Source organism: Danio rerio, chromosome 21 (genome assembly GCF_052040795.2).
Source record: "Danio rerio strain M-AB ecotype USA chromosome 21, GRCz13ab, whole genome shotgun sequence".
Lineage (NCBI taxonomy): Eukaryota > Metazoa > Chordata > Actinopteri > Cypriniformes > Danionidae > Danio > Danio rerio.
The window spans coordinates 20,102,739-20,119,926 of NC_141041.1; the positions used below are offsets into that span (position 1 = coordinate 20,102,739).

At 35.8% G+C, this 17,188-nt stretch overlaps 1 protein-coding gene across 1 annotated transcript in view; it reads right to left on the reverse strand.

Annotated features, from left to right (window-relative positions):
• Positions 1-16,528, reverse strand: part of si:dkey-112m2.1 — a 241,373-nt gene extending 224,845 nt beyond the window's left edge. Inside the window, exon 1 of the mRNA XM_087301071.1 lies at positions 15,759-16,528. Within this exon, the coding sequence (XP_087157197.1) occupies positions 15,759-15,897 (139 nt within the window). The 5' untranslated portion in view covers positions 15,898-16,528. The remainder of the gene's footprint in view (positions 1-15,758) is intronic.
• Positions 16,529-17,188: the final 660 nt, after the last annotated feature.

Genomic DNA, 17,188 nt, shown 5'->3' on the forward strand with positions numbered 1-17,188 from the left:
ACTTTTGTTCCAGTTTACGTTTTGGTTAAGCACAAAGTTATGTTGATTAAAAATGATTTAATATTTTCATGTTAACCTTATAAAATTAAGGTGCGTACACCCAAAAATGGAAAACCAGGGGACAGTTTTATGCACTGAACAGTCTGAAGAAACTGGTTATTTTATTTTTCTTCACAAAATACTTTGTCAAAAAATAAAATAAACATAATAATAATAATATAAAGTGTGTGTAGAGTTTTTCATGGTCATTTGCAGTACTGTATTTAGATGCACAGTAACTGATTTTTTTCCCCAAATTCATTGTAAAATCTGCAGTAGCATACTGTTAATCATGTTCACAGTATGGAAATGTTGAGAATACATTATCATGCTGTGAAAACAGCAATATATACAGTAACACACTGTGCACAGCTTATACAGTAAACAACTGTTGAGAAATGCAGTATAATACCGTGAAAACAACAGAAATCGTTTACAGTGTATTCCTCCACAACCTCACCCTGTGTGTCATTTATGACCTCCCTTTGGAGAGCAGGTTTTTTTTGCCAAAGTAATAATAATAATAATAATACATTTTATTTAAAGGCGCCTTTCTAGCAACTGTCAAAAGGTAAGTTACTACAGTAGTCTATGTAGATATATGTATACAACTTAAATATATGTGACCAAGTAGCCATATACATGTAAACATTCATTCATTTTACTTTGGCTTTTTTATACACTTTTGAATTGCGTTATGGGACCTTGATCTTTCTTCCAATGTTTTAACATGAAATATTGGAAAAAAGTGACTGTTAATTAACAGTAAATGTTAATCAACAGATATTTTTACAGTGTAGACAATAAGACTGTACAGTTATTAGAGCTATTGTTTTAGACTACCATTCAAATGTTTAGGCTTGAAAATATATTAGTAATATATACAATATACAGTTTAATAACAATAAAAGTAGAAATATATTTTTTTATTTAATATTATAGCATTTAAAAGATATTATTTATTTATTTTCAGCATTTGTTTCAGTTAATATTTATTATCTGCTAAATGTTGGAAATATTTCACTCATTCACTTTCATTCAGTCTGTTCATTTAATTTTTAAGAGTCGCCACAGCAGAACAAACCATCATAAATATCTGTGTTGCTTATATTTGTTTTAAATGAATGTAACAATAAAATAAAAAAGGAATTCTCTTAAAAAATACTTGTAAATAACAGGGTAAAAACTGATTTGTGTGAGCAATGTTGATATTACAGGGCGACACGGTGTTGTCTCAAAGCAAGAAGGTGGCTGGTTTTAACCCTGACTGGGTCAGTTGGCATCTCTGTGTAGAGTTTGCATGTTCTCCCTATGTTCGTGTGGGTTTCTCCGGGTGCTCCAGTTTCCCCCACAGCCCAAAGACAGGCGCTGTAGGTAAATTGAATAAACTAAATTAGCTGTGTGTTTGTGAATGAGAGTGCATGAATGTTTCCCAGTCTTGGATTACAGCTGGAATGGCATTTGCTGTGTAAAACATATGCTGGATACATTGAAAAAAGTGCTATATAAATACACATGAATTAAATTGAATAAGTTGGCAGTTCATTCCACAGTGGCAACCATTGATGAATAAAGGGACTAAGCCAAAAAGAAAATGAATGAATAAATGAATGTTGACATTCAAGTGTCAAATTTCACAGTTTAGCTTTAACACTTATCAAACACACCTGAACATGCTAATCAGTGTCTTCAGGATCACTAGAAATCTATACGCAGGTGTGTTTGATTAGAGTTGGAACTAAACTGTGTAGGACACCAGCCCTCCAGGTCCGAGTTTGCCCACCCCTGCCCTAGAGGGTGTACGAGATCAAAATGCCAACTTTACTGATCCACATATTGAGATCTCATTAGAGACACTTGCTTACTCAAAAATCACATTGCTTTAATAAGCTGTGAAGTATAATTACTACAGTAGAATTCCATCCCAGAAATCTCTATGAAATGATTTCTGAAATCATGAAACAATACGAGTGGTTCATCTAAGAAAAGTAACTTGAGCAGCAGGCTGAAAAGACAATCATTTACACATAAGTAATGACACATTTAACAGCCATTGAATTGAAAAAAAAAGGCATGTTGAAGAATATGTTTTATTTAGACTCATCATACCATTACAATATTTCTAGCAGCTTATTCATTTCTAAGGTCACGACATTCGCAAAAACCAATTACATTTATGTGCATGAATTTGCTATGCTAATTTTGTGCTGGGGTGTTTAACTTGATAGCTTCTAAAATATGGTTGATGATATTGGATGTAATGACTTTTTTGTTGTTAAACTGTTTAATCAAAGCAAAGGTGCTATTTTTTTAAATAGTAGAACTTAAAGATGCCAGCTTGTAATGTGATTGCGCCTACTGTAGAGTACAAGAAGAAGCAAATGCTTTTTTTCTAGACCAAAGTAATGCCTGCAGTCTTGATCTCTAGAGAGTGCGCATCACTTTAAACCTATTTGTCAGAAATATTATTCATTTTGTTGTCTGTAAAACATTTTTAATAAGGAAAAAAATTACTAAACTGCACCTGAGGTTAGCTTTATATCATGCTGCAAATTTCTAGCTGGTAGTCAAATATCTAATCTACTTTTCCACCTTGGAAATTACGGAAACAAACGCCAATGGAGAATTCTAAGAGGTAAAGGATAACCGCAGATTCGTGTTTTGATTAACACACATGCCAGAACCATAATTTTGAAGCTTATTAGATTATTGCCAGCACATTCATCTCTTTCTATTAAGAGGCTCATAACATGGATGGCCAATCAGCAGTAGAAGCAAATTCCATTTGACAAACTTAACTTGATGGAGATTAATAAAATTAGCATCTAAAAGTTTTTTGAGAGCAGATTGTTAGAGCTGAATACAACCTCCTGCCATAACTAGCACATTTGGCTTTCTGTTTATATATTGTCACTTTACTGTATTCATTAGTCGTCCCAATTACGAGGTCTATGACAGCCCATGGGACTGAATTGTAAAAAGTTGTGAAATTTGGCACATTGGTTAAACATATTCTGGACATTAACCACAGCAGTTTTGGAGTCTCTAACATTTTGAAAATATAAGATTTTTAAAAAATCTTTTAGTGTGTTCCCATGCCTTACTTATCCAATTGCTATGCTTCTATCCATCTATTTTTATAAGCATTTTGAATATGTGCATAAAAAACGCTTAATGGCAACGCCAAGATGCACATATGTTTTAAAAATGCGCATAACTAAGTAGCGTAAACTTTTATTCGCTAAGAAAAGATGTGCATAAACTATAATGAAAACGCTTTTACTGAACAAATTCTAGTATGTGCATTAAAAAAAGATCTCATGTGTTGATAAAAATGTGTGTGAATGGACAAACCAGCAGGCTGTAAGAGTCTAAATTAACATAAGCATTTGTTTAAATGGCAAAACATGTCTTTTTCACTAAGAAGGTCCAAAATTAAATCATTTCATTTTCAAGTATTTGTGAATTAATTTTCATTTAAAATCAAAAAACTTAATTGCTCCATATTGCAATACAATACAATCACATAATAGCAACACTGTCCCACATTTTTAGCTATTATTTCCGTTTTTGGTATAACATTGCAGGTTTGACTTGAAACATACTGTTTTCACCATCATACAGATAACTTTTTATTCATTCGGCAGAACTATATTTCAAACAGCTACAGTAAAAAAAAAACATCTTTACAAGGCTTAGCACATTGTAAAACATCTAAAAAGATGTTATGGTCATTCTAAACCATTCTTAACCATTTCATTATAAGTGTTATTATATTATTAATGACCTCCAGAAACAAGAGCATCTGTGCTCCGCGTTTTATGACCACGAATGCCACCATGTGTTTATTGCATGTCCAAAGACATGCAGTATAAGTGAATTGGATGAACTAAATTGGCCATAGTGTGTGAGTGGGAGTGTGAATGCAAGAGTGTATGGGTGTTTCCCAGTACTATATTGCGGCTGGAAGGGCATCCCTGCATAAAACATATGCAGGAATACTTGGCGGTTCAATATACTGTAGCGACCCCTGATAAATAAGGGACTAAGCCGAAAAATGATTGAATGAGTTATAGGTTTCAACCATGTAAGCTCCTTGATTGCTGCTTGCAACTATATTTTCAAATAGAACTTTCCTCGCTTGCAAAGTGAGTAAGATCGTTGAAAGTTCAAATTCAGTTCAGCTTTTGTTTTGTTTTCCTGTGGCATGCTGAAAGTTCTTGTTACTGTTACGGATTTTATAAAAACTCAAGAAAATATATCTCATTCTTTCAATTGTGATTCTCAATGAGTCACAAGTAACAGCAAAAGACTGAAAGAAATTGCGCAGAAGGCGAATTAGTCCAGGAATGCTGTCATTTTTCTTTTCTTTTCGGGTCTAAAGCATTTGACTTCGAACACAGGACAAAACAAGCTAACTGTAGCAATTAAGTCAAAATGCCACTTCACACCTATCATAATCAAGGACAAGAGGCAATCACGCCAGGCAAGCAGCCCTCCACATCAGTTAACATGCACAGAAACACTGCACCTTCTCTCCTCCAGCAACAACAAAAAAGACCCACCTTCCTCCTGAGGGGCCAAAGCACTGTGTTTATGGAGATTACATACAGTGGCGGAAAGAGCCCAATTACCTACAGCAAATGTACTGCGTGGAGCCAAAACCCACAGCAGCCCACAGTGAAACAAAGTGATTTTACAGCTCAATTTTAATCTGCAGGCTTTGGCCTGGTCTCCGGTCCCCCATGTGGGCCTTTTAAAATCTGATTTATCTTTACGCTTTAAAGCAGACCAGTGGCGGTAGCAGCCCTGATTCTTAGTGATGCTTCTGAGGGTTCTCCAGTGATAGTGTACGGTTTAATGAGGTGGTCTGAATACAGAGACGGTGCTCCACGGAAATACCCATTTTCACAGGGTGTGTGAATCAAAAACACAGGGAATGTAAAAAAAACATTAATAGGCTCACGTAAGACAGGCTTCAAGACTTTCCTTCATAGCCAGGCAAGAACAAGGAAAATATTGTATATCTGTGTTTCTGTATAGCTAATAAGGTGGAGAGGTTAACTTAGCTGACTTTTTAATAGTGCAATGGGTTTAAAAATCCAATGAGATTTGTAGTATGAAAAGAATTACTATGTAAGTCAATGGCTACTGAATTATTTCCAATAATATTCAATATATGAGTAATTCTATGCAAAGTCAACCTTGCCATGAAAAAAAAATATTTTAGTTTTCTCCAAAATATCTAAACTGTTTCTGCATTTTTTTTGTGTAAGCAAGTATTTTACAGTGCTTTAAAAATACTCAAAAATGTCTAAACATTAACATAAAAATGTTAATGTTTTCAAAGTCAAACTATTATATTTGATTTACCAAAATCACAAAAGTGCCAACTTCACATCCATATCACATTGATAATGGAAAGATGTCACATTCATAATGGAGCTTTTTCCTCATAAATGCAAAAAATAAATCTAAATCAATCGTTTTTGTTCTATAATAAGCAATTCTTATCCTTTTGATTATCATTATCTCTTGGGTTTGTGCAGTTTAATTCACAGAATTTCTACAAAGTATATGGTAGACTGTGAACTCGCTATCTTTTTTTCATCACATCCATAACGCATATTTATTTGCATGTTTAAAATATAAAAAATATTTACAGATTGATATTTTTCTGATTCTTTAACTCTGCAGTTACAGTAGTTGTTTTGAAAAAAAAATAAACACCTTTCAATGTAATGTTAACATTTACTTTCTTTGTGAATTTATGTTTTAAGATTTTACTGCAAATCTCACGTACATAATGCTGGAATTGCTCATGTCTTCTTTTGTGTTCAACAGAAGAAAGAACTGCAAACAAAATAGCTGATCTACTGGAAGTTTCATGTACAATCATGTTTAGGATATTCAGGGTATTCTCTATCAAAAAAATAGAGAAATATGCTATTAGCAACAAATGTGTATGTACAAGAATGCATTGTTAATGCCAAAGTTTAGAGGAGAATTACACGTACAGAAAATAAAATAAAACATGGGCTCATTTAAAATTATTCATTCATTCATTTTCTTTTAACAACCACCAGCTTATCCAGTACATGTTTTACGCAGCGAATGCCCTTCCAGCTGCAACCCATCACTGGGAAACATCCATACTCACTCATTCATACACATACACTACGGACAATTTAGCTTAACCAATTCATCTATAGCACATGTCTTTAGTCTTGTAAGGGAAACCAGAGCACCCGGAGGAAACCCACGCAAATACTGGGAGAACATGCAGACTCTACACAGAAATGCCAACCGACCTAGCCGAGGCTCAAACCAACGACTCTTTTGCTGTGAGTCGATCGTGCAGCCCACTGTGCCACCGTGACACTCCATTCAAAATTAGACAATACAAAATTGTATGCATTTATGTAAATGCATGTTTACTGCTGTGCTGTCACAAAAAAATATGTAAAAACACACTCACTGGAGACAATAAGTTAAAATATATTATGTTGTCTGAAACTTGATATTCTTTATATATTTTATATAAATGAATTTCTCTATATTCTATCTTCTTTTTGTGTAGCATGGCTGTGCTTTAACTATAAGGAGCTTGACAAGCTGCAGTTTAAAAGCAGATTCCCCAAGACTGAAACAAATTCCTGGTCGGATTGAAGTAACACTCAGACCTGAGGGCTATTTCGGAGTACGGATTGGCTTTGAAAAAGGAACCATGGTACACTAACCAGGAGGAACCAGAGGGGAGCAGCTGGGAAAGGTAATTGCCTAGTTGGTGCCATATGAGATGAGTATGGAGGGTGTTGCTTTATCTGTGGGGTGTAATATAGGAGGAGAAGGTGAAGGAAGCACAGAAGTAGAGAAGCAATTCGCTTCCATTTAGATTTAGGTTGCCTGCACCCAACTGAACCCTGCTTACTGCTGTTAATTACATTTGAGAGGGAGGTGAAGGGCAGAGAGGAGGGTCAGAGTGGTACAGTAGATGAGGGGAGGGGAAGCTAGTATGATCTCAGTAAAGAGCACAGTCCAAGCTTCAGCAAAGAATAATGTAAATGAAGCAGAGGTCAGCAAGTTTTCCCAATGAATGCAGCTCCCCGCTGGCACGAATGGTAACTTTACTAGGGAAACAGCGGGTGAGAGTGGATAATGGCGTAAAGATAATTGCTGGACTGTACTTATCCATGTCAAATCATAAATTCAGAGCTCGAGTTGCAGTTTCAAAACAAATGAGACTTTAAAATGCAGAGTTTGTTCAACATACTTTTGCTTAAATAGATTTCATATACGTTCTGTGAATTTATTTTATTCCACGTGGTAAGCCTAATTACTGTACATCATCTGAATATATAACAGTAAAAATTTGTAGCAAAGCATCTGAAAGTGAAGTCCTGACTTTGGGCACATCTACAAATAAAGACCTATACTTGTACTTAATTACTTATGATTTACTTTTAGCAGAATTGTATGTGATGTTTGTGATTACGTTTTGCAGATATTGAAAAATACAGAGATGATAAATAATAAAGGAAATCTGGACCAATAGCAAAGTTTTTTATACCATTTGAATGAACAGTGTGTATAAATTGTGTAAGAATTGGTCTGAAAGCATCCGATATGCTTTGAAAACTCCTGTTGCCATTACAAACTGAAATGGACTGCAAAATTATCACCGTCAACAACAACTAATGTCTCTAAAAGGGTCTAAACAATTTGTTCCTGAATTCCGTTGGCAGAAGATTATGCATTTTAGGGGGTGAATGACTAAAACATATCTGTGCGATTATAGAGAGAATAATCTAAAGTCTTCAGCTGAAAATGGAGATGCAATTCATTCTCCCAAGGCAGCGTTGCTGAAAATTGACAAATGGCTTTAGAACTCAGAGAATACTAAGATGTTTTGAATTTTTAAGATTTTTGTAGGATGATAGATTTATAATATCTTTGCTCAAGTCATAGTCAATATTTTTGACGTTTGAGGGCAGATATGTAATTGCTGCAGAACTTTAAAGCAATTTTTCTTTTGAAATGTATCGTCTGATTGGGGAGATGTCTGATAAGCCTCTTACTGAAGACGAGAACTGCCTTTAAAAATATCTTTGCTTAATTCCCAAAAGAAAACTGCACGCATTTGCATCCGCCACTACATTTTAAACTACCATCCATTACAGGTGAATATGTATATGCTGACTTACTCTTCTCTTTATAGACTATCTAGCTACAGACTTATGCATTAGTTTGTCCACCCCTGATCATTTTCATAATTGCAAGCTATAGGCTGCTGGCCTTTTAAATCAGCAATTTCATTTGGATATATTTGTTATCCTAGGGAAAAAGTAACATTTCAGTTCTGATATATTTATTTAATTAACAGATGCAATGCACTTTATATCATAACAAAAACAGACAGGTGCAAAAAATTTGCATCCCAACAGAATAATGACATCAATCTTTTGTACAGAGACCTTTTGCTAAAAGAACAATATAGTCAAGGATAAGTCCCTGAACTCTTTATGAAGGCGTTTTGGGCCATTCTTCCTTGCACAATTTCTCCAGTTCAGTCACGTTTGATGGGTGTCTAGTATGAACGGCCTTTTTCAGATCCATACATGTCAGTACATTTAAATTGTGATTCCCTATGAATTCAGTGTTGTGACAATGGCAATGCTTGTTAATGTACAAATGATGCATACATTTTGATAATGCATTTATTCCAAGATAACTAGTTGACTCTGTTTCTGATTTCATATTTCATGAATTTCAAAACTGTCTATGTGAATTGATGAGAAAGTTCAACATTTGCCTGCATGACTTGTTTCTTTTCAGTCGTTTTTATAAATATTAAGACATAATTTAGATATTTCCGTCCCTTCCAAATAACTTTGCTTGGGGCTCATTCTCTAAGTAATTATGTTTCATTTGATTAAAGCTGCCATGTTGATTGTCATCCCATCAAACAGCACAGTGATCGCCAGCACCCTCGCAGCGAGTGCAACAAGAGACTTAGAAAAAGAAGTGAGAAGAGAAAAGACAACGGAGCTGTCAGGGGGAGAACGAGGTGCGATCTGATCCCTCACTCATTTGAGTTTGGCGAGATAGCGAGATGGTGGGTGAGTTGTTTGACTAATGCTCTGTTAGCTAATGTGTCCAGACCACCCACTGCGCTGCACCCGTCTGTCTTGTTCTGATGTTGTCTTGTAGTGGGGATGTGTGCTCAGTTGCATGAGCCCAGCACTCTCAGCCACTATTCTGGGGAGGCGCGTAAGTTACTCCCAATGGTATCAGAGAGCTAGTGGGAGTTTGATCTGGCTTTCATGATTATGTATGCATTTTTTCTGCTGATTTATAGAGCCACACACAAGCCATTGTTTGCAATAGAGTTTGGGGGGAAAGCAATTTTTTTTTTTTGGATTGGTTGCCACAAATGTTGTCCACAAATTGGAAGTTAAGACTACAGCTAGGATATGATGTAATATGGTGCAAACTGTAAATTGTGTTCTGAACAACACAAATGTCTGTTGTTGTATCTCCAGAGATCAAAATAGTAATGTCTTGTTTAGTGCCAGGAAAGCCAACAAGCAACATGAAAGAAAAATGGTGCACTATTAAATAGTACAATGTAGAGTTCTGCATTCCCCAATGCAACCTTAAGAACTGCCTAGGCTTCTACCCTGGTAGCTACTTTTTAAATGAATAGATCACTAAACTGAACTTGATTTACCCACCTTCAAGCCATCCAGGTGCATATGCCTTTCTTCTTTTAGACAAAGAGTGAGAGTTAAGAAGATCTATATTCATAACATATTCATCTATTATCCCTGGCATCTATTATCTCTGGCATCCAGCATAAGTCATACAATGATGTAGGATACTGTAGATGTAGTTAAAGATGTAGCTATGACTTTATTCGAGTTGAAGATACAGATATACCAGCACATCATTTTTAATGTTTTGTGTATTTATATAGCGCATTTATCAAGTATGGCCATACACCCAAAGCGCTTCACAATCATGAGGGGGGTCTCTCCACACTACCACCAGTGTACAGCATCCACTTGGGTGTGCTCACCAAACATTAGCTATTGGTGGAGTAGAGAGATGATTATAGAGCTAATTCAGTGGATGGGGATGATTGGGAAGCCACGATGGATAACGGCCAATGGTGGGATTTTGGACAGGAAACTGGGGTTACACCACTACACTTTATGAGAAATGCCATGGGATTTTTAATGACCACAGAGAGTCAGTACCTCAATTTAACGTCTCATCTAAAAGACGGTGCACACTGACAGTATAGTCTCCCCTTCACTATACTGGTGCATTAGGACCCCCACAGACTGAACGTTGAGTGCCCCCTGCTGGCCTCACCAACAACACTTTCAACAGGAACTTAGTTTTCCCATTTTTAAGACAGATACTAGTACAAATTTACAGTACAGCCCAAACAACTTACTACTATGCAAAATGACTCCAAAGAGAGAGGTCAGTTCTTATTTCTGCTACACCTACATCAGATCTCATTAACTCAATTTTCCTGTAAATGTGTATGTTAGTGGCAAGATAAATGTTCATAAAGTTTTAAATATGAATGTTTTTGTTACAAAATTCACTTAGCTTCAGTTACTGTAGAAGACATTCAATTACCCAATGGAGTCATATCGGTTGCTTGTATTATAAATGGATGCAGTTTTTGTAGATTAAAATAAAAATCAACCAACATGCTCTCACCTTTACAAAGCTAGAAAGAGCCAGAGTGTTTGTGTGTACGTTTGAAAAAGTAAGGAAGATTCACCTAGGATAGCTTGAGGGTGAGTAAATTTTTTAATCATTTTCATTTTTGGGTGAATGATTTCTTTACTGCAGCATCTTCACTGAAATGGAAGCTAGTAAGGCCAATAATAATTGTACTTCTCCTGCAAAACACACAAGAGACTTGGCTCAGAATTAATTTCAATAAAGTTTGCATGTTGATACTTTAGTCTCATGTTTTACACAGAAAAATGCATGCCATAGAAAAACATCAGGTTAAATAATATTGGTTTTAAACAGACTTTTACCTTGAACAACTAAATGTGTGTTTTTATAACATTATTAGTGAACTGAACAACTAAAGCTCAAACCAACTAAATTTAATTCAGAAGAAAACTCACTATTCTCTATTATTCTACGGTGGAGATACAGGTGCTTACATTAAAGTCACTTGAAACTTTTTAGATTTTCATCATATTTTTTCAATTGAAGTATAGGTCTCAAACAGGATTCGTGGTGGGCCGCAGCTCTGCAGCTTTGTTTTGACCCTAATAAAACACAGCTGATGCAACTAATCAAGGTGTTCAAAACTACTTGAGACTACTAAGCAGGTGTAAGTTGGTGGTTGTAGGTGCTAAACTATGCAGAGCTGTGGCCCTCCAGAAATTGAGTTTGAGACCACTGAATCAAAGTGTTTGGGTTTTCCCACAAATATTTTGAGCTACAATAAATGTAATGGCTAAAACCACACTTTCATATTGTTTGAATAGATAGATTGGGGGGGGGGGGGGGGGGTTTCAAAGAACTTGCATTGCATTATGGGATTGTCTTCCACATAGGACTATAATGTATTACAATAAGCTTGGTGAAAAAAGAATCTATCAAGACAACTGATGAAGACTATTGTAAATATAATTTAAAAATATGTAAACATACAGCACAGTGTACTGCAATAATATGAAGAATTTTTCCTTGATTTTAATGTAAACATTTTCCCTTAATTTTCCTTCATTTAATGTTTTTTAAGAGGTGTTACACTTATATTTTAAAATGTGAGCTGTATTGCATTGTTTAATATAGTTAACATAAAATGTTAATTATTCAAAAGTCAATAATTCATTCATTCATTTTCTTTTCGGCTTATCCAGCACATGTTTTTTCGCAGCAGATGCCCTTCCAGCTGCAACCCATCTCTTGGAAACATCCATACACACTCATTCACTCTCATACACTACGGACAATTTAGCTTACCTCATTTACCTGTACAACGACATACGTATTTGGATTTATAAAGACATACGTCTTTGGACTGCAGGGGAAACCCACGCGAACGTGGGAAGAACATGCAAACTCCACACAGAAATGCCAACTGACCCAGCCAAGGCTTAAACCAGTGACCTTCTTGCTGTGAAGCACTAGCACTAAATACTGCGCAACCGTGTCGTCCAAAGTAATAATATTAATATATTATATCCATGGAAAAAACTACCCATACTTTTAATTTATATGATTACATTTTAACTGCATAATTAAGATTAGCATGCTATTCCGAATTGGTGACACCTTACACTATTAACCACGTTTTTTGATGAGAACCAGCATCTTATTTCCTTGTAAGAAAACACAAAGGACAAACAAAATGAGAGGTTGTCAAGACTGTCGCGATTTTTCTCTTACAATATATCAACACAGACGTTTATGGCAATGATTATAATACTTTGGCTAATCATTTTTGAAGCCTAAATCGCCATCCTGGAGCAGAGATTGTCAGATTGACACTTATTTATTTGGACCATGTCCAACAAAACACCGTCCCTGCTTTTATTTTTATTGATGTCAATCCGGAAGCGGTATACGGCTGCTGGCAGCCACCCTGAATTATGAGGGAGGTGATTACAGCCCCTCTCTCGCTCTCTCCATAGCCAAAGATCAGTGAGACAGAGAAAGACAGCTCTTGTAATCACTCTTAATAGTCTTGTTGTTTGTGTGAGTGTGCGTGGTAATGATGCTGGCACTTCAGCATGAGCTCACAGGGGACTCACTATTGTTTCATCGTCTCATTGCCTTTCCACAACAGGTGCCTTTTTCCTAGCCAGTTAATGCATTAAATAAAAACTATATTCTATTTTTAGCTTTCTGCCTTGTCTTTATCATTTCTTAATCCCGCCAGTGCATTGATCTAGAGTGGACCAATCATTGTAATGTACTTCAGCTTTCTCTGGGTTCCACGTTTACAGCCTCCATCTTATGATCCTCATAATGTTCTTCATGATAACTGAAAGTGCTGACTGCTAAATTAATGATGTGCACCATATCATTCTGTTGGCATCGACATCTTCTAATTTTATGTCCGGAAACAAGACTGAACATCTAACCTAAAGCACATATGAGAGATTTCCGCATAGTCAGTGGTGCGTTGATCTTAAGCCAGTTCGACATGCCAGACAAATCAAAACCCAAAGCGGGACACAGGAAATTCATACTCAATAGAGTTACAGTGATTCATTTTCCAAGAAAAATGATTCACCCTTTTATTTTTGGAGAGAAGCAGTGCTGATGTCTAAGGAAATCCATGTTTCCTCTCCCTGAACGCAATTATCTGTTTTCTTATGTGTGATTACATGTGACATTTTTCCTGCCCCTTTGACCTGATTCATCTCCTCCAGAAGAGTAATGAGAGTTTTAAATGAAGCTTCAGAAGGAGCTAGTTTGTGACGCAGTATATACACAGCAGCTTACCTCACTTGCATAGAGATTCTTCTGGCATCTTGAGAACTTTTATTTATGTTCATTTGTAACTAACTTCATTAGGAAGTATGCCAAGTCTGTCTGCCTGCATTACACTCTATATAAATACTTGGCAAGCGTGTTTAACAGTCATTTTATATCAGCAAGCATCATTGATAGAATGTGTTTAAAAATTTGTTCTAGGCATGGGATGATAATCGATTTCAAGGCTTACCACATTTTGGAAAAGTCAAGGTTTTAAAACTGCCAGAATCATGTGTTATACTGTTCCTACGGTACATTTACAGTTTTTATTATCATTATTTTTGGAGGGACTATTTTATTTAGTTTTTAGAGCAACGGTATCCCCAGCAGAAAAGGACCCTCCACATCAAAAGCCACTGTTCCAATATATTTTACATGTTTCTTAAAATAAAATAGATTGTGTTCAAAGGGGAGAAAAAAAGTTGTTTTACCCAGACATTTAAGAAGAATTTATATTAGAGCAGTAATCACAATATCATGCAACCGTGAAACCGTGATATTTTTACCCAGGGCTATCATACCATCACAATCATGTACCGGCCCATGCCTACTTAGTTCACAATAAAAAAACAATAAAACTGTCATAATTTGAGATTATGAAATGCTGTGATGGTGTCACGAGTTTCTTTTGTAGAACACAAAAGCAGATATTTTGCTGAATACTGACTTTCATGGTCATTTTTTGTGAGAAAAGCAGGTTTGATTTGGCATGACAAAGTGAGTATATTAATAGTATTTTTCAAATGCTTAATTTTAGCTAAATACCTGTATATTTCACCCAAAAATTACAAGTTACTTACTATTTACTCACCCTAAAATGATTTAAAACTTTAAGAGATTCTTTCTTTTGATGAACACACAAACCATTTTGAAAAATGTTACAAACCTGTTACTGACATCCATAATAGGAAAATGGTTACAGATTTTCAGCATACCTTCCATTGTGTTCAGAAGAATATGAAACTCAAACAGGTTTCTGACAAATGAATGATGAGTAAATCATGACAGAATTATTAATTTTGAATGAGCTAAAGGAATAGTTCCAAAAAATCCCATTTACCTCATCATTTAACCTCCCTCATGTGGTTTAAAACCTTTATGAGTTTTTTTCATCTGTTAAACACAAAAGCAGATTTTTTTTTTGCTGAATACCGACTTTCATGGTCATGTTTTGTGTTAAGCTGAGAAAAGAAGGTTTGGAATGACAATGTAAAATAATATTATTTTCCGAATGCTTAATCTATGCCAAATACTTGTATGTTTCACCTAAAACGAACATTTTCTCACTATTTACTCACCCTTAAGTGGTTTTAAAACTTTTTGAGATTCTTTCTTATGTTAAACACACAAAAAAAATATTTTGAAAATTTTAGAGACCTGAAACCGCTGACATCCACATAGGAAAAACAAATACTATGAAAGTCAAAGGTTACAAAGTTTCAGCATATCTTGTTTTATTCTGTTCAGAATAATAAGAAACTCAAACAGGTTTGTGACAAGTGATTGATGAGAGAATTTTTAGTTTTCCATAAACTAAAGGAATAATTACTCTCCTTTGTGTGGTTTTAAAGCTTTAGGTGTTTCATTTGTCTGTTGAAAACAAAAGAAAATATTTAGGAGAATTTTGGTTGCTGGGACCCATCAACTTCCATTAGGGGAAAAAATACTATGAAAGTCAATTTATCCCAGCACCAAGCAACATTTTTCAAAACATCTTATTTTGTGTTCAACAGAATGTTTTGAACAAGTGAATGGGTGAGTAAATTATTTAATTCAGTGTAAAATATCCCAGTAACAAACTGCAGAGTAAAACAAATGGACATGTGCCAGATGACAAAGCATTTGTGGTTCTATGCAGATTCTTAATATCCAAGCAGTTTCATTAGTTTTTCATCACTCATCTAGTTTAAAATCCATACGGTAATTGTATATTCAGCACATTTAACCATGGCCATTCAGAGCCCACCTTCAATTGCTTTACAACCGGTCATCAATAACATGTCAAGAGCACCTCTGGCAATTTGTAATCATATTGATTCACACGCTATGATGTAGCACCCTTTGCATTATAACCACTGTTCGACTGCGATATGAGTTGGTGCATGTATTCCCACATACACATGAAAGCAATAATGCACTAAAATCGGCATGCAAAGTAAAAGACCTGATGCGCTCTGACAGACACTCACCTCTGCAAAGCAAGAACAGCATGAGCCCGGCTGGACTGAGACGCAGCATCTTCAGCTCCTCTAAAGTTGGTCGGGGCTCGAGAAGGGAACAGATCAGTGTTTTCCCACCGACAGGTCTACAAGACAACAAGTACAGCATTCATCTCTTTATAAGGTTAGATGTTTCTCCCTCCGATCATCTCAAAACGAGTCACTCCTGCGGTGCGATTTCTAAATGCTGTCATCTTGATTTAAATGTCTTCTGAAGTCTGGCAAACATCAAACATATTGAAGTGTCGTCGCTTTTAAAAAATAAAAGTCACAGATTTGTAGTGCCACAAGTGTCTGTTGCTAAAAACAATCTGGTGGTCGTCGATCAGATGCTCCGTCTAAATAAACCCGAGTCTCAGTGGAAAGTTGAACATCGCTCGTGAGGCTCGACAACGCTTCATAGTGATGGGAAATCCACTGTAATTCCAGCAGTAAACGAATAAAGTTACTTTTAAAAAGACAATAATGGAAATTAAGCAACAAATATGAGCTTTTATATAAACAAGTGCTCGTTTAGAAACAGATTAAGCGACTCCGGGTTTCCACAGGTATTAGTACACTTTAAGAAATCAAACGGTAGTCCAGCGTTTCGCGTTTATCTGTTTTGATGTCGAAAAACAAAGTATAAACTTCAACAGTCTGAGGAAAGAATTAATGAAAAGCATTTGTTCAGTGAAAAAGCTCCTTTCTCTCATCCATGAAGTCCACTGTGAATATTCCTCGTGCTTTCTCTGCTCTTTGGGTTCCGCAGCGACAAGCTCAGTGAGTCATGAAACTCTCTCTCTCTCTCTCTCTCTCTCTCTCTCTCTCTCTCTCTCTCTCTCTCTCTCTCTCTCTCTCTCTCCCTCTCTCCCTCTCTCTCTCTGCTGAACTCAAAGGGCGTCGTGAGAATTTTAATTTTAACTTCAAAATACTTTAATTGCTGATTTGTATTATATAGCTGCAGTACTGTTTAATGTAAAATAGCCTACCACCTCAGTAGTGCTAATGAAAAAATTAATAGAGAATGTGCAATTCAGCTAAAGTTAAATAATGAAAGTTTTAAAGACATGTGCACATATAGACATACATGCATTGTAAACAAGTATTCGTGCTGGTTAAACATGTGCACCTGTTGTGAATGGTTTTAACAGGAATCCAGAGTATAATCGATCAGTGGGCTATAAAACAGAACGGTAGAGCCTTGATGCTGAAGACTGAGTGAATTGTAAGAGTTTTTTTTACAAATCATTCTACCATATTGTGGTGAGTTGTTATGGTTTCATTGTAATATGAGTGATGATTTAGGTTTTAAAGTAGTTATTGAGTGATTTGATGATCATTGATTGTTTTCTGCATTTGCCTCAGTAAGCGCGACAGTGCCCTCTAGTGGTGAATGATGGCATGAAGTAATAACGAGT